The sequence below is a fragment of the Electrophorus electricus genome, chromosome 4 (genome assembly GCF_041902795.1).
Source record: "Electrophorus electricus isolate QZ-2024a chromosome 4, ASM4190279v1, whole genome shotgun sequence".
NCBI lineage: Eukaryota > Metazoa > Chordata > Actinopteri > Gymnotiformes > Gymnotidae > Electrophorus > Electrophorus electricus.
The window spans coordinates 27,776,427-27,801,754 of record NC_137500.1 but is presented as its reverse complement, the minus strand read 5'-3'; the positions used below and the strand labels follow the sequence as shown (position 1 = coordinate 27,801,754).

General features: G+C 41.2%; 2 protein-coding genes and 1 pseudogene across 3 annotated transcripts; 2 read left to right on the top strand and 1 right to left on the bottom strand.

Annotated features, from left to right (window-relative positions):
- Positions 1 to 316: 316 nt before the first annotated feature.
- On the top strand, positions 317 to 2,541 carry LOC113592127 (Golgi-associated plant pathogenesis-related protein 1-like). Of its 2 annotated transcripts, none has more exons than XM_081713038.1 (6): positions 317 to 506; positions 820 to 1,007; positions 1,267 to 1,291; positions 1,779 to 1,856; positions 2,015 to 2,164; positions 2,308 to 2,541. In XM_081713038.1, exons 1-6 carry the CDS (start codon positions 332 to 334, stop codon positions 2,313 to 2,315), a joined length of 624 nt encoding a protein of 207 aa, XP_081569164.1. In that variant the 5' UTR covers positions 317 to 331; the 3' UTR covers positions 2,316 to 2,541. The 2 variants fall into 2 exon arrangements, with proteins under 2 accessions (XP_081569164.1, XP_081569165.1); XM_081713039.1 differs by lacking the exon at positions 317 to 506 and adding an exon at positions 561 to 637.
- A 19,294-nt stretch (positions 2,542 to 21,835) lies between these two features.
- Positions 21,836 to 21,899, top strand: LOC113592130 (U6 spliceosomal RNA; annotated as a pseudogene).
- A 1,141-nt stretch (positions 21,900 to 23,040) lies between these two features.
- Positions 23,041 to 25,302, bottom strand: LOC118242582 (uncharacterized). Its single transcript, XM_035534388.2, has 6 exons — positions 24,735 to 25,302; positions 24,445 to 24,654; positions 23,984 to 24,345; positions 23,573 to 23,827; positions 23,271 to 23,483; positions 23,041 to 23,179 (listed from the first exon to the last, which is right to left on the bottom strand). Exons 1-5 carry the CDS (start codon positions 25,300 to 25,302, stop codon positions 23,298 to 23,300), a joined length of 1,581 nt encoding a protein of 526 aa, XP_035390281.2. The 3' UTR covers positions 23,041 to 23,179; positions 23,271 to 23,297.
- Positions 25,303 to 25,328: the final 26 nt, after the last annotated feature.

Below are 25,328 nucleotides of genomic sequence, written 5' to 3'. Positions count from 1 at the left end.
AGTTTTTGGTCACTTTTATTATATTTGCACGTGTGACTACAATTAACGGAAGTTTGGGAATTTGATCTTTAAAATGTTAAACAGAAATTAAATGTAATGTTAGGAACTAATACCACTTAACAACACAAGGTATGGAACATTACACAATGGGAAGAGAGGATGGAATTCTCAGAATACTTGGTCGACCAACAACACAGCTAATGGCACATTGTTCTCTGTTTCCTGGTGAATTACGTCAAAGGAGTCAGAATCTTTATCTCTTACATTGGCATACTTGTGTCTTATCTTTTGTAAGGAAAGAATAGTTGACTAGAGGAACCAGTTTTAAGATATGTTCTACTCAGGAGGCTGGAGAATATCAGGCTCCACCTTTAAGCTCATAGGAAGAAAGTTGGCAAATATATATATATATATAAACACACTGTGCTGTAATGTCAAGCCAACAGAAGGTGTGTTAAAAGAAAAGACTGCAGGGGTCCAGAGTCAAGGCTACGAGAAGAGACGAGGTAAGGTGCTATACGGCTTGTAATAATCAACTGAATGTATTAATGAAGAGCAAAAAAAACAAACAAAAAAAACTAATCCGTTTACCAATAAATAATCTGTTTATACCTCACTTTTTGCAGCATAACATCAGGTAAGTGAACTGTGATATTGATTTGCCTCATTCTTCGACTTTATTCTTATATTATCTATGAAGAATAATGGATGTTATGGGGGGGTCAAGTTGCATTCTTGTTAAACAGAGTGTTCCCTTTTTTATACTGGCATGAATCTTGAGATTTATTTTGTTACTCAAGCTTATTTCTCTCCAAACAGATGAGGCCTTTAAGAATAAATTCCTTGCCAGCCATAACGAGTACAGGAAAAAACATGGAGCTCCGGCTTTGACCCTGAATCAGGAGCTGTGTGTCTCAGCTGTGTGTCTAAAGCCTTGCAGCACAGTAACACTAACAATGGAGAAAACCTTTTCTACGCCCGGAGCTCCACTCCGAAGAAATGCACAGGTAGGTCTAGATTTTAAAGCACTACATTACATGCTGAACAACAAACATCACTAAGGAAGTGTGTGAAATAATGTTTAATCTTTCATTGACAATGTTTTATAATTTTCATGCTTTTGACCACATGCTGAAAATATCATTGTTAAGACACTGGAACAAGCCAGCCAATCCTTCCTCGCAAACATTACTGTATGTTTAGATCAGAAAGCTCTCTTCTGTACAACTATGATTTTTCTCTACATCTTTTGCTTTTTTAATGCAGAGTGAACGGGAGGGGGACGCAAAGGGTGAGCAGAGCGAGATTTCTTAAGGGCAAATCCCACATCATGGTCATAGTCACAGTCCAGAATCAATTTACCAACACAAAGAAATCCAGTATACATGATGAATCAGAAAGTAAAACACAAAAACAACAAACAAGCAAACTAAAATAAAGAACAGAAAACAGACTAGTCCAAAGAACAGGCTGTGCAAAACAAATAGAGCTAGGACAACAGCGACCAGATGGAGGAACATAGGAATAAATCCATGTGCTAATGAGGGCTAAACAAGACACAGGTGAAACTCATGAGGGGTGGAGAAAACCAAATTAGAGAACTGAACCAAAACAGGAGAGTAAAGCAAAACAAAGACATGAGACAGTGTAACCATGGAGACAGGACACTAGGAGGGGCCAATCCTGACATTTTTCAACAATACATTACTGACCATTCAGTATCATGAGCAAACAGCATTTTCTCATGCTTTAAAATTTCTTTTTAATACATGCAATAGGAAATGAACCTGTGGATAAGTGGTACATTGAGATTAAAGGCTATGACTTCAGTAAACCTGGATTTCAGCCCAAAGCAGGTGCGGATTTTACAACTCACTATAGGAATGACTACACTGCACAAGTGAAAGAAAATTTAATTTAATTTAACATGATGTTATTTGTCCTCCTTCTGTAAAAAATATCTTAGTTTTTTCAGGTTTTTAAAAACCTTTTGCTATGCACAAAACATTTGCAGGACACTTCACCCAGATTTTATGGAAATCAAGTCAAGAAGTCAGGGTTGGCATAGCCACTGATGGAAACACTGTCTTTGTGGTTGGTCAGTACAAGCCGCCTAGCAATATAACTAATGCAGGATACTACGAAGACAATGTATTGCCTGCAGGTAACCAAAAGAAACGGCCTGATTTTTTTTTTTGTTATTGTCGTACACATTTGTAATTTTAGTGTTCATTGCTTCGATGTGGTATGTAACAGTTAAATTAACCAAATTTCTAATATTCTAATATGTTTTTCTTTATTCTGCAGACAAATAAAGAGCCTGATCAGCCATAACTACACCTACCAAGTTATGGATTTACAATATACTACAATTTACAGAAAAAATTTGAATTTATCCTACTGCAGTATGATTAATTATAATAATAATTCAACAGCTGTATCTGGTAACTCCCAATGTTACAATTGCTTATGCCATTACTATTCAAACTATTACATGTGCCTGGTAAATCACTTTGTGAATAAATCTGAATTTTACATTTTTATTTTATTATGACATTTTTCCAAGATGTCTACTTAGGTTTCCATGGCTTTCCATACCAAAAACAGTCATTAATTTTTACAGGAACACACCTGAGAATGGCTGGAACGCACCTGAGGGGGCAGGGCTAAACTGCTGTAGGCTGAATAGACAAAGATATGTAAATGAGTTATCGTTACATCTAAGAAATAGTTATCTGCATCTTAGATTCCATAAGGACTGCAGGATGAGGGAAATTATTTTCCATGATAAGGGCCATTCAAAAAATCATGTTGATCCAACAATGAAGGGACAGAATGACAGTGATTGAAATGTGGAGGTAAAATGTCTCTGAGTCAAAATGCCCAAATAAGGACTCTGATCATCCATAAAAAGAAAAGTTAATAATAATATAAACAATAAAAAAATTTTAGAAAAAAATGTCAATAAATCTGTTATTATATAACAAGTCTAATAAGATAAATCCTACAATAAATCCAAATGTATATTTCCAAATCCATTTATAAATAATAACAAATACTTTTTTAAAATCATAAATAAGTCATTGAAGGGTTTATTGATATTATTATTGATATTTATTGTTATTTACTGAACACAATATTGATGGATTTATTGAATATGCATTTATTAAAGGATCCACTGAAACCTATAATAAAAACGTATCATTCCTATAGAAGTATATATGAATAGATTTAATGACAGAGGTATATTTTTTTGTCACTCTTTGTCCTTTTTACAGCAATTTTTTTGGCAACTATGACATGTCAGTTTTATAAGTTCCCTCCATGTTAGAATCTCCTCCAGTATTTTTATCTACAATTTGCATATCATGTTAGTTGTTTGATTATACCTAATAGGATGCTATAGTGATTAACATCTAGATTGATTCCACTGACAGCTATAAGTGTGAAGCACTCTGGGCACACAAGCACTTTTCATCAGTTACCTGACTGGTGTAAACACAGGCCACAACACAGCAATCTTGTACATGATTTGACCACTCTAAGAATTTTGTCAAATAAACTTAATTTACAATAGAAGGAAAACTTTCTTTGACAGGTAGCTCTTTTTTGACAGAGACACAGTTCTGAACTGAAGTCATGTTGTGTTATACGGTAATGATAAACTGCTCAAGCACTTAATGTACTTAATGTAATGACAAGTTACCAAGATTCATAGCATCACTCTGTTTATTATTTAATTTAAACTGACAGCATTTTTGGAATGTTTTATAACTATAATGTACTCAACGCTTGGTACTGAGAAGAACATACTACCTTTCTTGATAAGGTACTAATGCAGAGATGTAATCCCCTGTTGTGACTTCCCGTTCACGGTGTGCTGTCTAAAGAGCTCCTCAAGTGGGTCCCCGTAGGGCTCACTGTCCTCTTAGCTGAAGGTGTTATATGCAGGCATCATTCCTTTTGTCATGACACTCATGGCATATGCAGAGAGAGAGAGCGATGGTACACAAACAGGGATGTACTGACACACTTTCTTCAGGTACATCACTCAACAAAGCTAAAAACATGACTTCACTTGTAGGACAATAGTAGTGTTCATGTGTCATTCTAAAAATGTTAATGAGTAATGCATTAGATGTGTATATGTGCACAGTTCTTTACCTGATCTGGAGACCACTGAGGATCTGTGTGTAGATGTACAAAAAGCGCTCTGCATTTTTTTTGCAGCATGGTGCATGTGATGGCAGTCTGCAATTATGTCCAGAGCGCATATATATATATATATATATATATATATATATATAAACATAGTATATAATATATTAAAAAAACATTAAAAATCTTATCTTACTGGTCATTTTCAAACATTTTCAGTGTTGTAATCAGTAAGTGTTAATCAGTATGGTGATTATAGTTTTGACTAATAAGCAGCTGTTGTGTCTTGTTCTATGCACCAGATTTCGTTTCGTTTCGTTTCGTTTCGTTTCTTTTATATATATATATATATAACGCACTCTTGAGCACCGGTAAGGTGATAAATAAGGTGTAGCTCTACTTCTGTCCCAGCTCAAAGCCTTTCCAAAGCCAAGTCACCTTATTCACTAGCAAGACTGATTTAAGGTGTGTAAAAGGCTGTGCATGGAGGGGGTGGGATTGAAGGGAAACGATGGAGTCTGATTAGCAAAAATTTCTAAATAAAAAAAATTGTAAAAATTAGCAAGAATTTCAAAATGGATTATCTTTAAGCTTTGAACAACCTCAAGTAGACGTATGTGGTTTCTGCCATCATATGACATACTGTTATGCATAAAAAGTGACAAAAACTAACAGCTAATATTAGCACTATAATCCCAAACATTTATTTTTGTGATGTATTTTGACTCTTCAGTATTACTGTAACTGCAGAGAGGAAAATAATTTTCAGATATGTTGTTTTTTTTTCCTGCTATGATATAGCCAGGATTTGCCAGTAAATGCCAATAAACATTTATGTATTGTCAGTATTGGAATGCAGTCGGTGGACTTGGGCAACAGTGTAAAAGAAGTGCAGTTGTGAACTTTTGGACTTTGCAATCTGAGTGTCTGAAGTGCAGCGCTGGTGTTAAAAATGGCTGGCTTCACTGGTCCCAGTGACAAGTGTGTTGAACAGTGGAGTATGGCTGACAGTGATGTCCTTGTACACAGGGAGAGGAGCAGTAGAACACAAGCAATGCAATCACTAAAAAGATTTCCCATGACATTTAACATGACAATAATATAACAGGACATGACAACAGGACATGACAATAATATAACAGGACATGACAACAGGACATGACAATAATATAACAGGACATGACAACAGGATATGACAATAATATAACAGGACATGACAACAGGACATGACAATAATGTAACAGGACATGGCAACAGGACATGACAATAATATAACAGGACCTGACAACAGGACATGACAATAATATAACAGGACATGACAACAGGACATGACAATAATATAACAGGAAATGGCAACAGGACATGACAATAATATAACAGGACATGACAACAGCTGCAAATAAAAGATTTGAGTATCTAGACATATAGCACTGAAACATAAGACTGTTGACTTTCCTCAGTGTTATGAGACCTAAAACCTTCAGCCTGCTGCACAGCCTGATGGAACAATGTATGCAGATGGTGATATTGTCTCCCATTATTTTCACCATAAATGCTGGCAATAGTCCGGTTACACAGAAGGAATCAGGAGGAAGGAGATATTGTGATATTTCATGGCAGTTTTAAGAAGCTGTCAGAGCATTCTGAATTTGGTGATGTTTTAAGGGACACCGTCAGGAACAGATAAGTGTCTCAGAAGTGGAGCATTACAAAAGCAGCTGCTCAGTGAAAGCAACTTTGCACAGTGGAAAGAAACAGAAACCTACACAGGTAAACATGGCCAATCCCGGTAGCTGTGCAGTTAAAGCGTCAGTTCATAAAGCTGCCATTCACTGCTTTGTTATGGGCTATTTCACAGTATTTCCGGATTGTCCATAGTGAGAAAAGACAAATCTTGACAATTTCTAAAGATGGAAATTCCAAAAATGCGAACAATTGCCAAAGATGCCTCAAGCCTCTGAGTTGTTTTGAACAGACGCTCCAGTGTGTTTAGTTAAATTTGATATTCTTAATTCTCCCTATATCATTTAGATGAGGTTTATCATCATATCTCTTAATAACATAACATATAAATATGTAGCAAAGCTTCTTTCTAAATGACAGGCATTAGTGTTTATCAAAACATCAGTCAACATGTTGTGTTGTAACTCTCTAAAACCCTTGGTTAATTGATGTGATACTCTAAATTATGTTTCAAATCTCTCTTTTAATATCATTCATTCATTGAAAATAGTGGAAGCTCAGTTTAATCTATCCCATTGTGATGAAACACGTTTATTATAACAGCAGATGGTTTAGCACTTTTGTTTTGTTCTGTCTATAGGCTGGGAACAGTATTCTGTGTTTTGGGCAGCACTGTGATGAAATTGCACAATGCATGCTTATTATGACAGGGTTAAGGTACACCCACATGAGATTATATAGATTACACTGGGGGTGTGGGGTGGAAGCCAGAAAAGCATTTGAAGGAAAACAGAGACTAGAAACCACAAATTTAAAAAAACAAAATCATAACACTTCATAGAATTTCTATTTCTTAATGTATTTGGAAGCACTTGCTATGTTTCTTTGCTTTGGTCATTGAACATAAAATGTCTCAGGCAACAAACTTTGCCTTAGCCCTGTATGTGTTATGTAACATAATGATGATGGCTTTCTTAGGCCACCCCAAATATTTTTGTCTGTCTTTCAGCAGACCAATTAAGTGCCATGTGACACAATAAAAGTCAGGGTTGGCCACTAATATTTATATAACATTTTCAGAGGACCTCACTTGACTTTAGTCAAATCACCAGGCAGTTCGTAATATATCCCAGAATCCTCCATTAATCCTCCAGAATTGGTTTATGAGTTACAGAGCAATGGTGGAATAAAAATTATCTGCTCAAATATATGTATAATCTATCATTTATGATTCATATTAATATTTATTTTATATATGCATTTTTAGTGCACAAAAGGATGGAACAGATGGATCATAAAAAGATCAAGATTAGGTATTTATTAATATAGCTCATATGAATAAATATAAACATATAAAACATCAACATGCATATAAAAGCTGGATTATTGTAATAGGTTGTAATTATGTATAATTTTGCATTATACTTTGCATGTCCAGGTGATTAGTATTACTTATATTGATCCGTAATTGAACAAACACCCTACAAACGTTTGAAAGTCCACATTCCTGCTCTACTCTCTATGAACCCGTCTGAAGTCATGCCAGTACAGGATTCTTGAATGGTGCCTCGCTCTGGTTCCGCCTTTCTGGACCTACCTGGCATTTCTTGTTTTGCTCCTTATTCTGGGTCTGGGTGATTGCTGTCATCCTTCATCCTGGACCTGCTCTACCTCACATAACATCCACTATTGTCAATGGTATTTGCTTGTAAATTAGCAAACCATCTGGACTCCACATATTATTATAATTTAGTATAACTGGACCATCATATTATATGGAGTGACTACATGTCTCTCTCTGTTATGATTTATTTGTTTATGAACAAATACCCACTGCTACCCAGTGTCACCCAGGGAGGAGACGGTCTGGGTGAGTCTTGGACTCCCAAGATTCTTGGCATATTCTGCCAAGGGAGTTTTTTCTGTCCGCTTTCGCCTCAGGCTTGCATTTTATAAGGGTTTATACCTACATTCATTTATGTTTACATTGAAGGTTTACTTTTGAAAAAAAAAAAATCTTAATCCTTAAAAAAATGTTTGTATCTAATTTATCTATTTTCTAGAATTCTATCTGTGAATTTGAAAGGAACATATTTATCTCACCTCCTCCTCCAGCTTTATACCAAAGAAACATGCTCACAGACTGTTCATAATCTCATGGGAAGAAAGGTTCACAGTGAATGGCCCTTGTTAAACTCACCAGATGTCATGAAGCTTTATTACGCTGTGGCCCTCCATATTGTTTATATTAGCTACCACACAGGTCATCTGCCATGGCCTTTATGAGACTGGGGTCAATGAACCAGGGAAGCAGAATAACTATAAATACATTTAGTTCTGTCTGAACACAATAATATACAACTGCCAGAAAAATGAAAAATTTGTGTTAAGTGGTTCTTCATTAGAAACCACATGTATATTGCATATTGCATTTTGCATAGGAAAAAACTGTTTTAAGAAAAGTAAAGCTGGACCATTGCCTACTGTGTTGTTGATTGCATCATTAAGTCTATCTTAGCTGTTTGTCTGAAGATATGTTCTACTTGCACAACCACTAATTCTTGGGATCACAAATGTCTGACCATTTTACATGGTCTGTCATTGAAGTGTGTTTTCCATCAGCTGACTACCAACACAAAGGACATTTCAACACACCAACCTACTTAAGACACAGCAGAAAGCACTGACATGCATGAAATATGAGGTTCTTTGTTTAATCTGAGGTAGGACCAGATTCATCTTTGACTGTGAACCTGAAGACACACTCCCATGTGAGTAAGAAAATAACAATATGGGACTCCAATAAGAACCACATGCCTTCACAGTTGGTCTAAGTTTTACTACTACCACCACAGACTGGCTCATAAAGTGACTGGTTTGACAATTAAAACACCCAGTCACCACCAATTGCATATTCCATTCATCAGCATTTCTGTGACAGTGTGACAGTTACTCCTACCATATACTCACAACAAGTATACCAGACTAGGAATCCTATTTAATCTAAGACATATTGCCTGCTAATTTGTATAGATGTTTGCAGGTTCTATAAAGGTCTGTTGTAAATATTTCAGTACTGCTTTTAAGGGTTCCTGGAATGTTCGCTTATACTTATACATTGCTAGTTACAAAATGTACATATAATTTGGTTAGTACAAGGATGATACTACTTTGGTCCTTAGATGATATGTCAGTGACATTTTCAACAAGAATTATGAATTGTTGATATTCTGAATTGCTGTCTCTGGTGAAAACTATGGAGGTAGTCCTGCTAAGGCTATCTACCTCGTGTGGTAAATTTCTCCTCAGGCACCAGCAGACCGTTAGTGTTTTGCTCTGTTGTTGTCAACCAAAAATCACAAACCTCAGTGACGCACAAAGAGTTAATGCCCAGGATTAATGCCAAATCCTGGAGAAACAAACCTTTGTAATGTCATGACAATGAGCTACAAATGCCAATGAGCTTCAATTCATAATACAAGCGTATTTCACATGTCAGGAAAAGGACATAAGAGCAAACTAATAATGAAATGATGGAGAATATTCTATTTACAAATGGTGAATGCTGACCTTTTTACAAATAGGGTACTGAAAACTTGCCAATTGTACATATTAGTGTAATTATTAGGAAAATGTATTTTGTTGTAGTCAGCACAAGTAAACTTTAAAAATGTGGAAAACGGGGAAAAATGAAAATGGCAAAAGCATGCATCGACCATGTTCAGATTTGAAGCAGAGCAAAGAAACTCAAGAACTTGGAAGACCAATATTAATTTAACACCAGCCCCATCAGTACTAATAGAACATTTTTAATTGCTTGGTTGTTTTTTTTCCTCTCAAAAATAACTTCTTTTTGAGAAGTTATTGTGAGTCTCAAAAAACTGTAATGAGATCTGATTCCTACATAACCTCCATATAGGATTTCTGGCAGGTAGCCAATATGTAGCATTAGTGATTTAAATAATAATAATAATTATTATGCCTATTTGAACATGGCTAAAAGATACTATTTGAAATTATTTTCCTTAATTGTACTTTTATTGAGTTTTATTAATATATGTGTAATATATCATTTGTGTAAAAATATATAATACAAAATATTAAGAATTAACACTACTTAATAGCAGAAGTTGTGAGATATGTCATACTAGCAAGAGAGGAGTATATTCTCAGACAACGCTAAATAAGTAGTCTGAATCTAATTGTCAATATAACACAACAAAGAAAAAACTATATTCTTTTATACTTTCAGTCATATGAAATGGATGATTTTCTCTATGTCTCAATTAAAACAGACATCATTATATCTTATGAAAGAAGATCTGTTGATGACCTTGAACTGGAGGGACCAGTTTTAAGATCCAATCTAAACCAGGACCATCAAAGTCTCCACCTTTAAAAGCCTATGAGGAGAGGTGGAAACATATATGGTATATATATATATATATATATATATATATATGCCGTGCTGATCCTTAAAGCCAGCAGTAGTAGGCAAGCCTAAGACCGGAGAGACGGTAAGTTGCCATACTATCAATAATATTGATCTTCTTTCAGTGTCATATGTAACTGAATGCATTAATGAAGAGAAAAAATTGATCAATGTTATTTGTTTATATCTCTTTTTTTTGCAGCATCACTGAACTGACAGTCATGGCAGGTTAATATACTGTCATAGTAATTTTTGCTAAGTCAATTGTGCTCTTTATTTTTTATAGTTAACATTCAAGACTTTCTGAAACATTTGTTATTCAAGACTGATGGCATTTATTTCTCTCCAAACAGATGAGGCCTTTAAGAATAAATTCCTTGCCATCCATAATGAGTACAGGAAGAAACATGGAGCTCCAGCTTTGACCTTGAATCAGGAGCTGTGTGTCTCAGCCCAGGCTTGGGCTGATCACTTACTGTCTACTAAAGCCTTGCAGCACAGTAACACTGACAATGGAGAAAATCTCTTCTACGCCTGGAGCTCCACTCCAAAGAAATGCACAGGTAGGTCTAGACTTTAAAGCACTACATTACATGCAGCGTAATGAACATCACCAATAGAAGTGTACATATTAATTGCTTGATTGTATATTGACCTCTTAGTAAATAAACATTAAAGGAATTCTCCATCTTTAAACCTAAATAAATGTATTCAGCATTCATGGTAGTTTAAAATGGTTCTAGTTAATAAATGACCTCCCATAGACTTCCATAGGGCATAATTCCAGGATTGCACAAATTATAAAGAAATAACATGCAGAAACACATCAGCAACTTCAACATTTAAACAAGTTCAGTAAAATAATACCTATATAATATAAAATGTATCCAAACCCTTTTCTTCATCAGGTCTCAACGTAAATTGCTGTGTTGGTCGTATATTAGAGATTCTAAACGTATTTTACATTCTTGGAATTATGCTTTGTAAGTCTATGGGAGGAGTTTTGTGCTGTGCACTCTGTACTTCTTAAACCAAACCCACTGGAACATTCCTTTAATAGAAGTACATTATGAAAAAGGTTTTCCTCAAGAACTTCAGTGGATGGTAATTATAGTATTGACAGGCTGGGACACACATGCCTGGGATAGTTATGACAGGGTGTGTTGGGGCTTTGGACCACAAGTTGAAGGATATACTGTGAGAGCTGTAACAAACCAGCAAAACCTTCCTCACAAACATCATTGCATTTTTTACTTCAGTTATAAGTCAATAACCTCTTCTGCATGACTGCTTCTGAACAACCTTTCATTTTGCTGCATTTTCTTTCTTTTTTTTGGGGGGGGGGGGGGTTCTCACATTAGGAAACGAGCCTGTGGATAAGTGGTACAGTGAGATTAAAGACTACAACTTCAGCAAACCAGGATTTCAGCCAAACACAGGTAGAATTGATTTTAGTAATCGTCACTGAATAGATTATGCTATTCAACCTAAAGGAGTTTATGTTTCATTATCCCTTCTTCACAAACAATATCTCAGTTTAAAGATGATAATTCAGTGAAAGTGCAGAATGTATTAAAGACATCTTAATGTGCAGAAAACTAACACAATATAATTTGCAGGACACTTCACCCAGGTTGTATGGAAATCAAGTCAAGAAGTCGGGGTTGGCTTAGCCACTGATGAAAACACTGTCTTTGTAGTTGGTCAGTATAAGCCACCTGGAAATGTTTCCAATCCAGGATACTTTAAGGACAATGTTTTGCTTGCAGGTAACCAAATTAACTCATAATTATTTTGGTATTGTAAAACTATACATTAAAAAGGCAGGTAATATTTATAGATTTTTGCCATGCTAATTATGGTTCTGTGTAGTATATAATCTACTAAGAACGATTTTTTTTTCTTGCAGGCAAGTAACAATTCGTCTGATCAACCATAACTATACCCACACACCCACACTTATACATAACATACTTCACATAAAGATTTAAAATGTAGCCATCTGTAATAGGATAAATTCTATGACTTTGAAATCTTTAAAAGTAATATGATATGTAGTTTTTACATAACCAATGTATAGTTTTTGCATGACTTTGCATTCATCAGATTACATTTTTAAATTTAAAATAAAAAACACCTTTTTGTCCATGATTGTGCAAAGTTGTACATTTGCTGCCTTGAAGACATCATCAGTTCACATGTAATAAAAGATACATGTAAATGAATGTAACATAACTTTAACATGCATGTATTCAGTTAGAAAAGCTGTCACTAGAGCATTGTAAAAACCTGCTTAATCAACTGAACATAAACTCAAACAACTGAGCATAAATAAATTCCTAAACTGATTATGAACACTGATTATGAATTATGTAAATCATGTGAATTGGACTAATTCCACTAGTTGTGCTGGACTTATGCCTCTTTGTATCAACCCCTTAAAATGTATTAACTATCCCTAATGGTAATTTAGTAAGGAAGCTTTTAAAGTGTGTACTTACCAACCATACTACTTTCATAAGCTACCTGGCAGAACTTGGCAGTAAAGAAACAGAAGATACATACATATAAGTGGCCAGTTGTGCCCGTGTAGGCTAAGCAAGGGAAACTCAGACTCTGCCACTGTGGAAATCTCACCCAAATCAGGACCATCGGTAAGCAACAAGAACACTGGGTGTTCAATAGAAGTTTAATTTATTGTAAATAGAAAGAGACTAAAATATGACGATTACTGTTAGTTTCAGTCTACTCAAAAAACACAGAAAAAGAGTAAAAAAAGAAAACTTTATACAAATTGAATTCAATATGGTTAAAACTATAAACATGAAATATTTATATAAGAACATTTGGAAAGAAAGCTCATGACTGCATTGATACTAAATGGCAAGTTAATTGTGTTCACTACACTGATCCTAGGTGATAATGTAATGGTATAATGGTTCTCCACTCTGGTGTCTCAGTTACCATAGCACCCAGATTTTTTGTTTTGTTGCATGTCTCTACCATCACTATGTGAAATCATTCCATAGACTGTATATAGACTATATAGTGGACTGGATGACAGAGATTGAAAAGTGAGGCCATTAGCTATATGCCTGATGACATCTAGTGGCTGGCTGCAGCACAACTTTTAACTCCACCCTTTCCCATATATGTGAATATGTCCAATGACAAACTTTCATTACAAGATATACATCTAATGGGATTGTACACTTCCATACACAGTGTGCCAAATTGCAACAGACATATTGGACACTGAATTATAAAAGCACAGGCAAAATCTCACCTCAAAGAAAAACGCAAGGATGCACTAAAAACACAATGCAATACAATAAAAGAACAATCGGCAATAATGCTATGACCTTCCAAGCAAGTGTTACGACCCTGTCTAGGCTGGGAGGCCGTAACATGAGGTTTTGAGTAGTACAACAGTAGAAACCGCATTTGTCTAGATTCAAAACAAGCGAAGCATCCTGCAACTTTTCAAAAAGCATTTCTAATGTTTGCAGGTGTTGATTCCACGTATGCATATAAACAACTACATCATCCAGGTAGGCTTCACAATTCGGGACATCACCTAACACAATATTCATAAGTCGCTGAATGGTTGAAGGTGCATTTTTGAGACCAAAAGGCATAACCGTGTACTGCAGGAATTTATCAGGGGTGGCAAACGTTGAAATGTCTGAGGCATGAGGACTAAGCAGCACTTGCCAATAACCCTTTAGGAGGTCGAGCTTACTCATGAAATTAGCAGATCCTATTCTTTCAACACAGTCCTCCATACGAGGCATGGGGAATGAATCCTGTACTGTAATATCATTCACTTTACGATAATCTGTGCAAAAGCGAAAGGTTCCTTCAGGTTTCGGAACCAGAAGACAGGGGGAACAACAAGGGATATTACTATGGATGGCTAAACTATTATCAAGCAGATATGTTGTTTCCTGTTCCAACAAAGCATGTTTACAGGGGGTTTACCCAATAGGGATATTGTTTAATCAGAGGGTGTGAGCCTACATCTATATCATGCTGAACAACAGGAGTACACAAAAAGGTATCAGAAAATAGTGATGGGTATCTCTCAATCAGAGGAAGGAGGTCATTCCTAGCTGAGGGTGACAAGTCTGACAGCTTCTCTGGGAGACATTGTAGGGCTTCTGAATTGGGTACATGTGCACATGGTAGACAGCTGCGAGCCAGGTGTAACCCGTCTTGTTCAGGGGAATACTCAGCAGCAACCGTAACCGTAGCCAGGGTATGAGGGATTGATGATGATGAGGAAACCACATCTCGATCCAAATAGCGCTTTAGCAAATTGATATGACACATACGTGTCTTTCGTCTACGATCAGGGGTAGCCAAAACATAATTGAGTGGGGGACAATCTTTTCTGTATCACATAGGGACCTGCAAAGCGTGCACTTAAGGAAGCTCCTGACATAGGCAAAAGGGCTAATACCTTGTCACCAACCTCAAATGAACGACCAACAGCTTTTCAGTCATAAATTGCTTTCATAGCTGCCTGAGAATCATTAAGGTTGTGTTTAGCTAGTTGTAGAACAAAGTGCAATCGATTATGTCATTTGGCAGCAAAATCATAAAGGAGGACACTATTTTGGGGACTGGGTGACAACCACTGGACATTTAAAACCGTCAATGGACCACACATTGTGCGTCCAAAAAGTAATGCATTAGGGCTGAACCCCAAAGGCTCTTGAACTGTGTCATGGATAGCAAAAAGGAGCAGAGGAACACCTTCATCCCAATCTTTATCATACTCAGCACAGTACAACCTCAGCATATTTTTGAAAGTCTGATGAAAACCTTTCCAATGCACCCTGAGACTCAGGGTGATATGCACTGGAGAAGTGGTGTTGGATATTTAACTCACATGTTGGTTGGGTGAATAGGTTTGAGATTAAATTAGTCCCTCTGTCAGATTGGATACATTTAGGTAGGCCAAAGGTAGTACAGAACTTAATCAATGCTTTAATCACAGCTTTAGATTTAAGTGAACGAAGGGGGCTCACTTCTGGGTACCTAGTGATGGTGCACATTAACGTCAACAAATAACGATGTCCTGCCCGTGTCTTTGGCAGGGGACCTACACAATCTATGAGAACTCATTCAAAGGGTTTGCCCACCACAGGAATTGGAACCAAAGGTGCAGGGGGAATAACCTGGTTTGGTTTACCAACCAGTTGGCATGTATTACAAGACCGACAGTAATTCATTACGTCGTTTCGGATTGACAGCCAAAAGAAATGTCTCCAAATCCGCGGTGTGGTCTTTCGCACACCCAAATGACCTGACAAGGGGTGATCATGTGCTAAAAACAAAATATGGGCACAATATTTAGCTGGTACCACTATTTGCGTCACTGTGTTCCACTCTTCACTAGGGTCAGTTGAAGACCATTTTTGCATTAACACTTCGTTTTTAAGGTAATACTCATATATCCTGTAGCTTTTTCTCCTTGTTTATCTGTGAGGGTGAAGCGACGTAAAAGGGTGCTGTCTGCTCTCTGAGCCACAGCCAGCTCCTTTTGTGACATGAGATCTGGCATCTCAGGATCAGGAACAATCGGCCCAACTTTTTCTTTAGCCGCTGCAAACACAGGTGCATCACCACCTACTGGCACATCAGACATGAATGTTCCTTTCAGGGGAACCACACCACGTGCCTGAGCATGGGTCAAAACACAAGAAGGAAATGTGCCTAATGCCTCTTGTGCAGACTCACTAATCTCCACAGGATTCTCTATTACCTCAGGCACAGAGAACACCATACCACCAGCTATGTCATTACCTAAAATGAATGATACACCACGGACGGGCAGTTCAGATTGTACTGCCACTTTAGCTGGCCCTGAATACACACTTGAGCGTAGGCACAGACTATGTACAGGGAGCCTCATAATACTTAGTCCTACAGCCTGCACCAACACATCATTACCTCTGTATGTGTCTGACGACAACAATGGCAACACATTTCCCAATATCAGGGATACAGCAGCACCAGTATCCCTTAATCCTGTGATTGGCCATTGCCCCTCATCATCATCATCATCAGTGAGAGAGACAGAACCTTGGAAAATAAAGGGCTGAAAAGCAGGTTCTACACATTCAATTGTATCTGAGGGTAGAACATTCATCGCATTTATTTTCTTAACTGCTTGTTGCTTTGTGCTGTAGGGCCAGACAAGATGCAATGATGTGCCCTTTTTCATGACAATAGAAACACTCCCTTGTTTCCACTGTGAGAGAGGAAACAGGTGTTTGTGGTGGTTTCAGGGTTTTGCAGGGACTAGGACTAGGCAAATTTGTAGTTGCATAGGTACGCAGAGCAAACTCAGTTTTGTGAGTTAGAACAAATGCATCCACCATAGTAGCAGCAGACGTCACTGTGCTCGCGTTCTGCTCATTCAAGTAAACAACAACAATTGTTTCTGGGAGACGATTTTTAAACTCTTCAAGTAACATCAGTTCTTTTAGCTGGTTAAATGTTTTCACACTACTTGCACTACACCACTTCTCAAATAAACAAGTTTTCTCCCTTGCAAACTCTGTGTCTGGTTGGGGGATTTTATCAAATGCTAGAAATTCTGCCTATAGGCTTCTGGCACCAATTCATGAGCACACAGTATTGCGGCCTTCACAACATCATAGTTAAAGCTCTGCTCTAAAGTTAACGATGAGCAAACCTCTTGCGCTTTTCCCACTAACTTGCACTGGAGCATGAGTGGCCAAAGATCCATAGGCCAATTTAATGCTGTGGCATTACGTTCAAACATAGAAAAATGCGTCTACCTCATCATCCCAAAACGCTGGTACCAAACCTATCTTCCGGCTGACATAAAAATCCATGTGCCACCGGTGTAGCGGATACAGAAGTAGTGGGAAATCTTGGCAGGCGTGGTTTTGGTACCGGGGTACTGCCGTTAGCCAAGCCATCTGGCATAGGGGAGTAGAACTTCCGGGGACGAGGAATAGGACCCTCTGGACCCATGCTCTGCCTCTGGATCACTGCCTCCTTATCTGCCTTTTCAACCTCAAGCTGTAAGGCTTGCACCCTCAGTAGCTCTGTCTCACACTCCTGCCTCTTGATTTCCAGCTACGCTTCCTTTAGTTTCAAAGCCAGCATTGGGTCACCACCAGAAAACTGGATGACCTGAGGCTCTATGCCTGAGCTGACCAGAGAGTCATCTCTGGTTTCCACTATTGACATGCCCTGTGTCAGGTTCACCACAACACCAACAGGAACACCTCGTTCTGGCAAAATTCCCTCTTGTACCAAGCAGGCCTCTAAGACTTCCTTGATTTCCAGTTTTGTGGATGAACGGGTCACCACAACATCAAAGAAATCCGCTAGTATTAACAGGTCTGCCTTTCTACACATGTCAAACTGCTCCAGGGTAGGACAAAGAATAAATCAAAACTTGCCATCCTAACAAAAATGCTCCCAACACACCATGGAAAAACCCAAACTGCACACAACACACACAGCCACCTCACCCACAAGAGAAAACCACCAACCAACACAGAAAAAAACCCCACCAAAACACACAAAAGGGGCAAAGAAAAAAGAACAAAGGATGAGCCCCGAATTATGTTACGACCCTGTCTAGGCTGGGAGGCCGTAACATGGGGTTTTGAGTAGTACAACAGTAGAAATGAGTAATGGGATGAATAACCAGACAAAGCTGACAGCAAAGATCTAGTGTATTTACAAGTTTTGGTGTTTAAAGTCAATAAACTGGCGCAATCGAGTCAGGAGTGACCAAGGCCAACACAACAATCAAAACCACACTAGAAACAAAACAACAACTGACTAAGCTAACAAAAAGAAACTTACACTGACTACACTGTTAGAACAAAGATAAACCCACACCCAAACAAAATGGCAGCCACTCCCTACCAACAGTGTGAAACTATATACAGGACAATACATACAAGATACAAGAACCATATATTATCCAGCAATCAACCAAAAACAAACTGTAAATCAAGGGGCAAATCTAAAGTCTAACAAACTCAAAATGCAACAAGTCAAAATCAACAACTCCAATGAGTCCTCAAGCCAAAGCTTTTGTCGCTTCCTCTTCCTTTTATTTTGTTCCTCTGCTTACTGGAAAACCTGGTGTGGATCAGGATGGGGACACCAGAGAGGAAGAGGCAAAACCTGGAACACAGAATGCAGATATACAGGTGGCCATAACAAGAAACAAACCAATAAAAACAATGACTATCACAACTTGACAAGTCTCCAAGAGACTAACAAAAAAAATTTTTTTCCAATAAAATTCCATACAATAAAACTTTATCAAACACATACATCACATAAACCACATAAAGCAACTGTCTTTCAAACTTTGAAAACATACTAAAACACTGAAATATTAAAATAAAAATACACCCCTCCCAATTTGGCTAAAACATTCATCCAATAATCAAATAACTGCGGGATTTTAAAAGCATGTAAAACACCAAATAAAATCATTTAAGATTATTAAAACCTCCCTCCAATTTCTCCCCCAGGCCTATAAACTTGCGGAAACCCGTGTTATTTAAAAAAAACCTCAGTTCTCCTGCCGGGTTCCCTCACAGCCTCCTCCCCAGTATCCTCAATAGTGTCCAAGTTGATGACCAAAGGTGAGAGAGACGGGAAACTCCCTGTACTGTCATGCCTGGGGGGAGAGGAAGGGGGGGCCTCTGGGTGCCACCTCCTCCATCCAGCTTGCCATCCTTGCCTTGGTAACTCGCTGATGGTCCCGGGGGTTCTCCAGCCAGTCCTCACCTTGCGGACCACCGCCTGGGCCACCTCCTCTGTAGTCTGGGACTGCCCGGATTCCGAAGATCTGCTTCTCTGGTGCGCAGAAGACTGGACCATGGAGGAGAACGACTCCATCGCCTCCTCCTCGCCAGCAGTTGCTGCCTTCTCCTTCTGCATCATCGGCCCAGTCTCCCCATTCTTCCACAGGCTCTCTGAAACTCCCTCAAAGGCCACGGCTCCTCCGCTCCTGCCCCTAACCACTGCAGCAGCATAGGTCCTTGCTTGGTTTGGTCAGGAGCAGGCAAGATGTCCCTCGCCGTGGCACTGCTGGCACCTTTGGAGGCCTCTGCCCACCCCCCCCCTTGCCATCCTCCTTAAAAGTCCTTTAAAACTGGCGGCACCCGTTCCATATTCCCAGCTCGTCGCGGACCATCCTCTCCCCTGGATATACTGCGTCAAACTGCTGGAGAAACCTGCTGATAAGATCCGTGGGCACATTGGGATTAAACATGTGGGTGGTCACCATTCGCTAGTTCCCATCCCACAGAGGTTCCACCATGTAGTTTTTGCCCACGGGGTGGCGATGGAGCTCCACCCTCCACTCCAGGACCCGATGGTAGATCTCCGTGGAGGAAAGCATGATGTCATAGAACCCCAGGGGCCCATTCCACTAGGCACAATTGAGGTCTCCCGGCGTCAGCCCCAGAGACCCAAAAAGGACTTCCCACATGAACGGGACCCTCTACCGTAAAGAGGGTCCCATCCTTCAGGTTCCCCCAGCGGAACTTGGCCGTATTGAGCAGGCCGCCACCACCGGCTCCCGAACCAGGTCCCGCTGAGGTGGTCCCCTCGGGCTCCGAGGCCTCCGCTGAGGCCCCAACGGCCAGCTCAGGGCTCCTAAGTCTACCATCGGGAGTCCACCATCCGCCATCTGCTCTCCTCCAACTGCAAGGTCCAGACCAGAGATACTCCGAAGGGCCTCCAGCCCAGCGACACCACCGAGGTGTTGTAGGTGCTGCAGGGGCTGCTGCTTCTGGTCCGGACGAGCTGGGCCTAAAACACAAAGGATAAGAACAATTAAAATCATGCAATAAAATCTCTCCAAAAAAATCAAAATTACAGTATCAAAAATGATACTACACTTGACTTTAGCCAATAGGCTGAAAAGCGATTCATACTTTGATCATGCCTCAATTTTATTTTTATTTTTTTGCGATTTATTTATTCATAAATCTGACATAAAATACAACATCATGCACCCCTGTTTCTCTTTCTCAGTTTGGACAGAGCACTCTCCACCATTTCACTGCGCGTTATACTGTGTATGACTATGTATGTGAGGAATAAACCGAACTTGAACTTGAACATCATTCATAAAAATTCATTAAAAATCCAGGACAAATAAAATATCATGGTATCCCCTTGTAACAATTACATGGGGTATTTTAAAGTCTGTAAAAAGTGTCTGTGATAAAATGTCCATTAAAAGATCACTCTTGGCCCACTGCACCTGGGCAAACGAACAACACAACATTAAGACATTAAAACGGTCTCTCCATAAAAGACAAAATATAAAATACTACTAAAACACTAAAATACTAAGATATTACCACCATGATAGAGTTAAAACAGAGCCTAAGTTTAAACAGTAAATCCATTGTTAATTAAAAGGACCATGCAGTAATAAAACAATAAAAACCCATGATAAAAAAGTGTTAATAATGTTAGTTTAAAATATAAAATACATAAATCAAACACTTATTAGTAAAAACTGGACCTACAACTTTCCCTTAAAACAATGTTTCATTATGTGGCTCTATCATAGTGGATGAAACAATAATAAGTGGTGGTTCGTGGGAACCACCGGATGAAGCAGAGTCTCAGCTAAATTTTAAAACCTTTTTCAACTAAAACCCTAAAAACCTCGGGTGCCCTACAGCTCGAAGAGGCCCTTCCACCTCTCCTTCGCCACGTGGTAGCCCCACCGAATGACATCATGCTCTATCCTGAATTTCAAGTCCGCAAAGACTTTCTTATAGAATCCCCAGGTATCCAGGTGCACGCCTTTTTGGATGAGACTGGTCCTCGCATTCCAAAGCTGTTTTTTGGCGATGCTGACCAGCTCCCATATCCGGGATGCGAAGGAAGGCCTGGTATCCTGGGGCCACCCCCGTATGACCTTCTCATAAGTCAAAGTAAACTGCTGGTCCAATGCCCCGCACAGGCCGACTACCTTACTCCAGACCTCCCGCGCATACCCATAATCCCAGAAAACATGCCTGAGGGTTTCTTCCCCAGCGCAGTCGGGCTGTGGGCAACGCGGGTGTCTAGTGAGCCTGTGCCTGTACAGAACATCCCTGACTGGCAGCCTGCCATGCATGCACTGCCAATTCAGATCCTGCAGCCGGTTGTCTAATCCTTTCGGTTGTGCTCGGGACCATGTGTCCTCGTCCAGGCCCACAGCCATGCGAGTCCCCTGTCTTTCAAGCACTGATGTATATAAAACCCTATGCTGGACAAGGGTCTCGGGTTGTAGACGCACCAGGAGGGACTTGCTCCATCCAAACAAATGATCAGAGTGCTCCAGCAGCTTCTCGTCCGTGGGACCGGAGTTGGACCACGAACTCAGCAATTTACGTAATGCCCAGAACAACCACAAATGTATAAAACATTGACGTATAAAACAACCGTGCACAGAACTGACTATTTTTCAAGTCATCCAAGCAGGATATGTGGTAAAGATTTCAACCAGCAATGATCATCCCGGACGAGCCCATTTCCTTACTTGTGCTCGTTACGGCAGCACATATACTAAAATTGGATCGATACAGAGAAGATTAGCATGGCCCCTTTTCGCAGGTTGGGGGCCAATCTTCTCTGTGGCCAGTCCAGGGCCCCTCCAGAGCCGCTTCGGCCCTCCCCTTGGCCCTTCCGGAGGCGCCTGACCCCATCCGTGCCGTCCCTGGCCTTCCCGGACCCACGGTTCACCCAGAACCCAGAATCTGTCCAAATTCCTGGCCAGGTGACCTCTGTGACCTCTCTGGCAAGGAGGCGGGACTATGGCAACAGAGGGCCGGCTGTTGTTTCGCATATTAAGTAGCCATGTGCAGTTGAGCATGCATGTCAAGTAGCTGTGTTTCATGCTGTTAGACTGGCTTTTCAATATCTTCTATATGTAAGAATAAGATTAATAAAGTTCAATAAAGTTATTTGAACCGAATCATATCTACACAAGAAACCGAACTGTTTGAATAGTTGTTTATTGTTCATGAAATAAATAATATCAATCAAAGCAAGTGCATCATTTGTGAGATTGTGTCTCATTACCAAAAAGTTATTCACTTTCTTAAAGTAGTTTCAATCGGTGTCCATTCACTTCGTTAATGAGCAACAGAATGCACAATAAATCGTTCACTTTGTGAAGTACAAATGATTATGAACAACACACAGAATAAATAATTAAAATAGGAATAAATATACACACAGAATAAATAATTAAAGCAGGAATACATATAAAACTATGTACAAGTATAAACAATGGGGTGAGTGGGGTGGTCAGCAGATCACTGACCCTGTCCAGCATCTCCTCTCTTCATCTCTTCCATCCACTGCTCCACGGTCTTCCCCGCTGCCGCAGCGCAGAAGTGCACCCCACGAAACCTGCTATGGCCAAACTCTTTAATTCTAGGTTGGCCACACTGCTTGCAGGCATAGTGTTCGTGCTTGCATCGCTTCGTGGGGACGGCCTGTCCATCCGCAGTGGCGGCGGCAGCAGCGGCAGCCTCGGCCTCTGCCTTTTTCTTCCAATGCCACGCCATAATCTGGGGCACTTTGGGCCTGGCAGGGGCAGCAGGAGTGGCGACGGTGGCAGAAGCAGCGTCGCCTTCCAGACCGGAGCTCGTCGGGGTCTCACCAGGAGGAAGAGGAGGTTGGCCTCGGACGCGCTGAGAAGCCTGCCCAGACGCATCCTCCTGTATGTTAAAGTCAAAGGCAGGGTGCCCATGAGTCGGACGCTCCGGGAGCTTACTCAGCGCGGGAGGGAGAGGTTCCAGGGCCACCATGGGAGTGCTGGACTGGCCACTGCTCAGGTGCAGAACATCCTGTTCCTGCTTTTTCTTCTTGGCGTTGCACCTGTAACAAAAACAGCAGCACAGCCTATTAGTACTCAGCCTTGTCTAGTCCACAGTGCCAATGAGGTCAATATAAAACCCCCTAAACTCACCACTGGGTCAGTGTCCGCTGATTCAACTCAAAAAGTTGAATACGGGTCCGGGTCATGAGGCCGTGGCTGCCAAGGACTACGTCCCTCATGACGGCAGCCCACCTGTTCATCCTGACGCCAGCGACGGTCTGACAAAGCGCCAGGCACACGGCCTCCACCAGGCAGCTGACGCTGGGCCACTGAGTAGGCCCGCTGCCTTGTCCAAGGAAGCAGCTGTGAAGATACAAAAGCACACACAGACCGACAGAATCAATTATTCACACAGCTAAGGAAACTCATTGGTTTATGGAGAGTGCGCTTACCGCTCGACTCTCTGTTCCAGCTACAACAGAGGTCTTAGAGTAGCTGCTTTTAAACCGTCCCTTGATAAGTCGGTCTCTGTGACGTGGTGGGTAGGCAACGCCGCCCTTGTCACTCTCTGGCAGTTTGTCCCAGAGAGCGACGATGCTGTCTACCCTCTGCTGTGTCACAAAGGCCTGGTGACGCAGGTCCACCAGACTGTCGGCCAGGTTTACTACGTGATGGTAGCCTGGAACACCATCAGGTCCCAGGCTCTCCTAGAAATAAAGGAAAGAAACATACACTTTTGGACTGAAGCACACAAACGTTTACTGCTCTCATATGGTTGAACACCTTTTTTTGGAGTGCTTAGGACTTGTGTTGCGCTGTACATGTAAATACAAAGTGAACAGAAAGAACTACAGTGTACTTACATCCTCCTCATCCCCACACAAAGCCTGAGTCTGGGTAGCAACCTGGCAGTCAGGGACAGTCTCCTTGGTCATCCCGGACGCCGAGGACTCGGCCGGGTCCGGCCGGGTCCGCGACGAGGCAGCTGGAGTACGAGGTTCCACCGCTGCGCGATGGAGAGGTGGCAGTGGTTCGAGACTGTGCTCGGAGCAAGTGGGGTCCGCAAACTCATCGAATCCCACGTCCACGTCCTCGAAGCCCTCGTCCTCCAGCTCTGGAAGGTCCTCATCGCTGATCCCATCTGGAACGTCTGGATCCCTGCCGAGGTCTTCCTGCAGCACTACGCCGGTCTGAGAGTACAGATATTCCACCCCGATGAGCTCACCTATACAAGTGTTTAATACATCACAAAGGGAAAAAAGGGTTAAGTGTGTGTGTGTGTGAGTGAGAGCGAGAATATGAGAGGTGGGGGGGGGGGGATTACCTGTATACTCTCCAGGCCTAGTGTAATCCTCAGCCAGCTGGAGCCCAAGGAGTTGCTGGCTCAGCTGGTTGGCGCAGTGCTGCAACTGGCCGCTGTAGCAAACCTGAGTAGGATCGCTTCCCTCCACTGCCGCTGCCGCACGGTCCTCGTTCCACCTCACCATCCCTTCAAGCAGGTACGCTTGGAAGTGCAGGGCACTCGCACTTGTACCTGCAGCAGTCGAGGAAAGGAGGCTTTTAGTAAACAGTGCTGACATGCATACAGAGAGCGAGCGCAAGAGAGGAACTTACCAGGTACGAAGCGGTTCAGGTGCAGGTGGAACAACTCCAGGGACGTGGAACCGCGTGCGCAGCGATACACAGGCAGGACGACCCCTCCCCCGGTCACCTGCCCCACCCTCCTGTACAGCTGAACACCAGGAGGGTCCAGAATGCAGTGGAGGTGGCGCCTCTGGGTCTGCCAGATGTCCTCCATCTTCTCGCGGTCCAGAAGGCTGATGCCCATGGTGTCCGTCACATCCATGTAGTCTTCCAGCAGCTCCTGGACGAGCAGCTCGGTCTCCTGGGCCCCACGCGTGTGGCGCCGACAGTGCCGAGCCAGCTCCTTGGCCGTGGGTCTGCCGGAATACCCGGCGTCAGTCAAGCGGCCTCTGGACCGCGGTGCCTCCCCGAGCTCCGGCTGCCTGGCCTCCTGTAGACGGGCCACATCCTCGGCGTCCCACTCGAAGACGCAGAAGGAGAGGCGGCCCGTGAAGAGGCTGTACAGCTGGTGACTGTCCGTGGTGACACCCGCCGCGAACCGTCGCAGGAAGTGCCACACGTCCAGCCTGACAACCAGCTGGTCCCACTCGTGGAACATGGCAGCGGCCTTGCCCTTGCCCACGC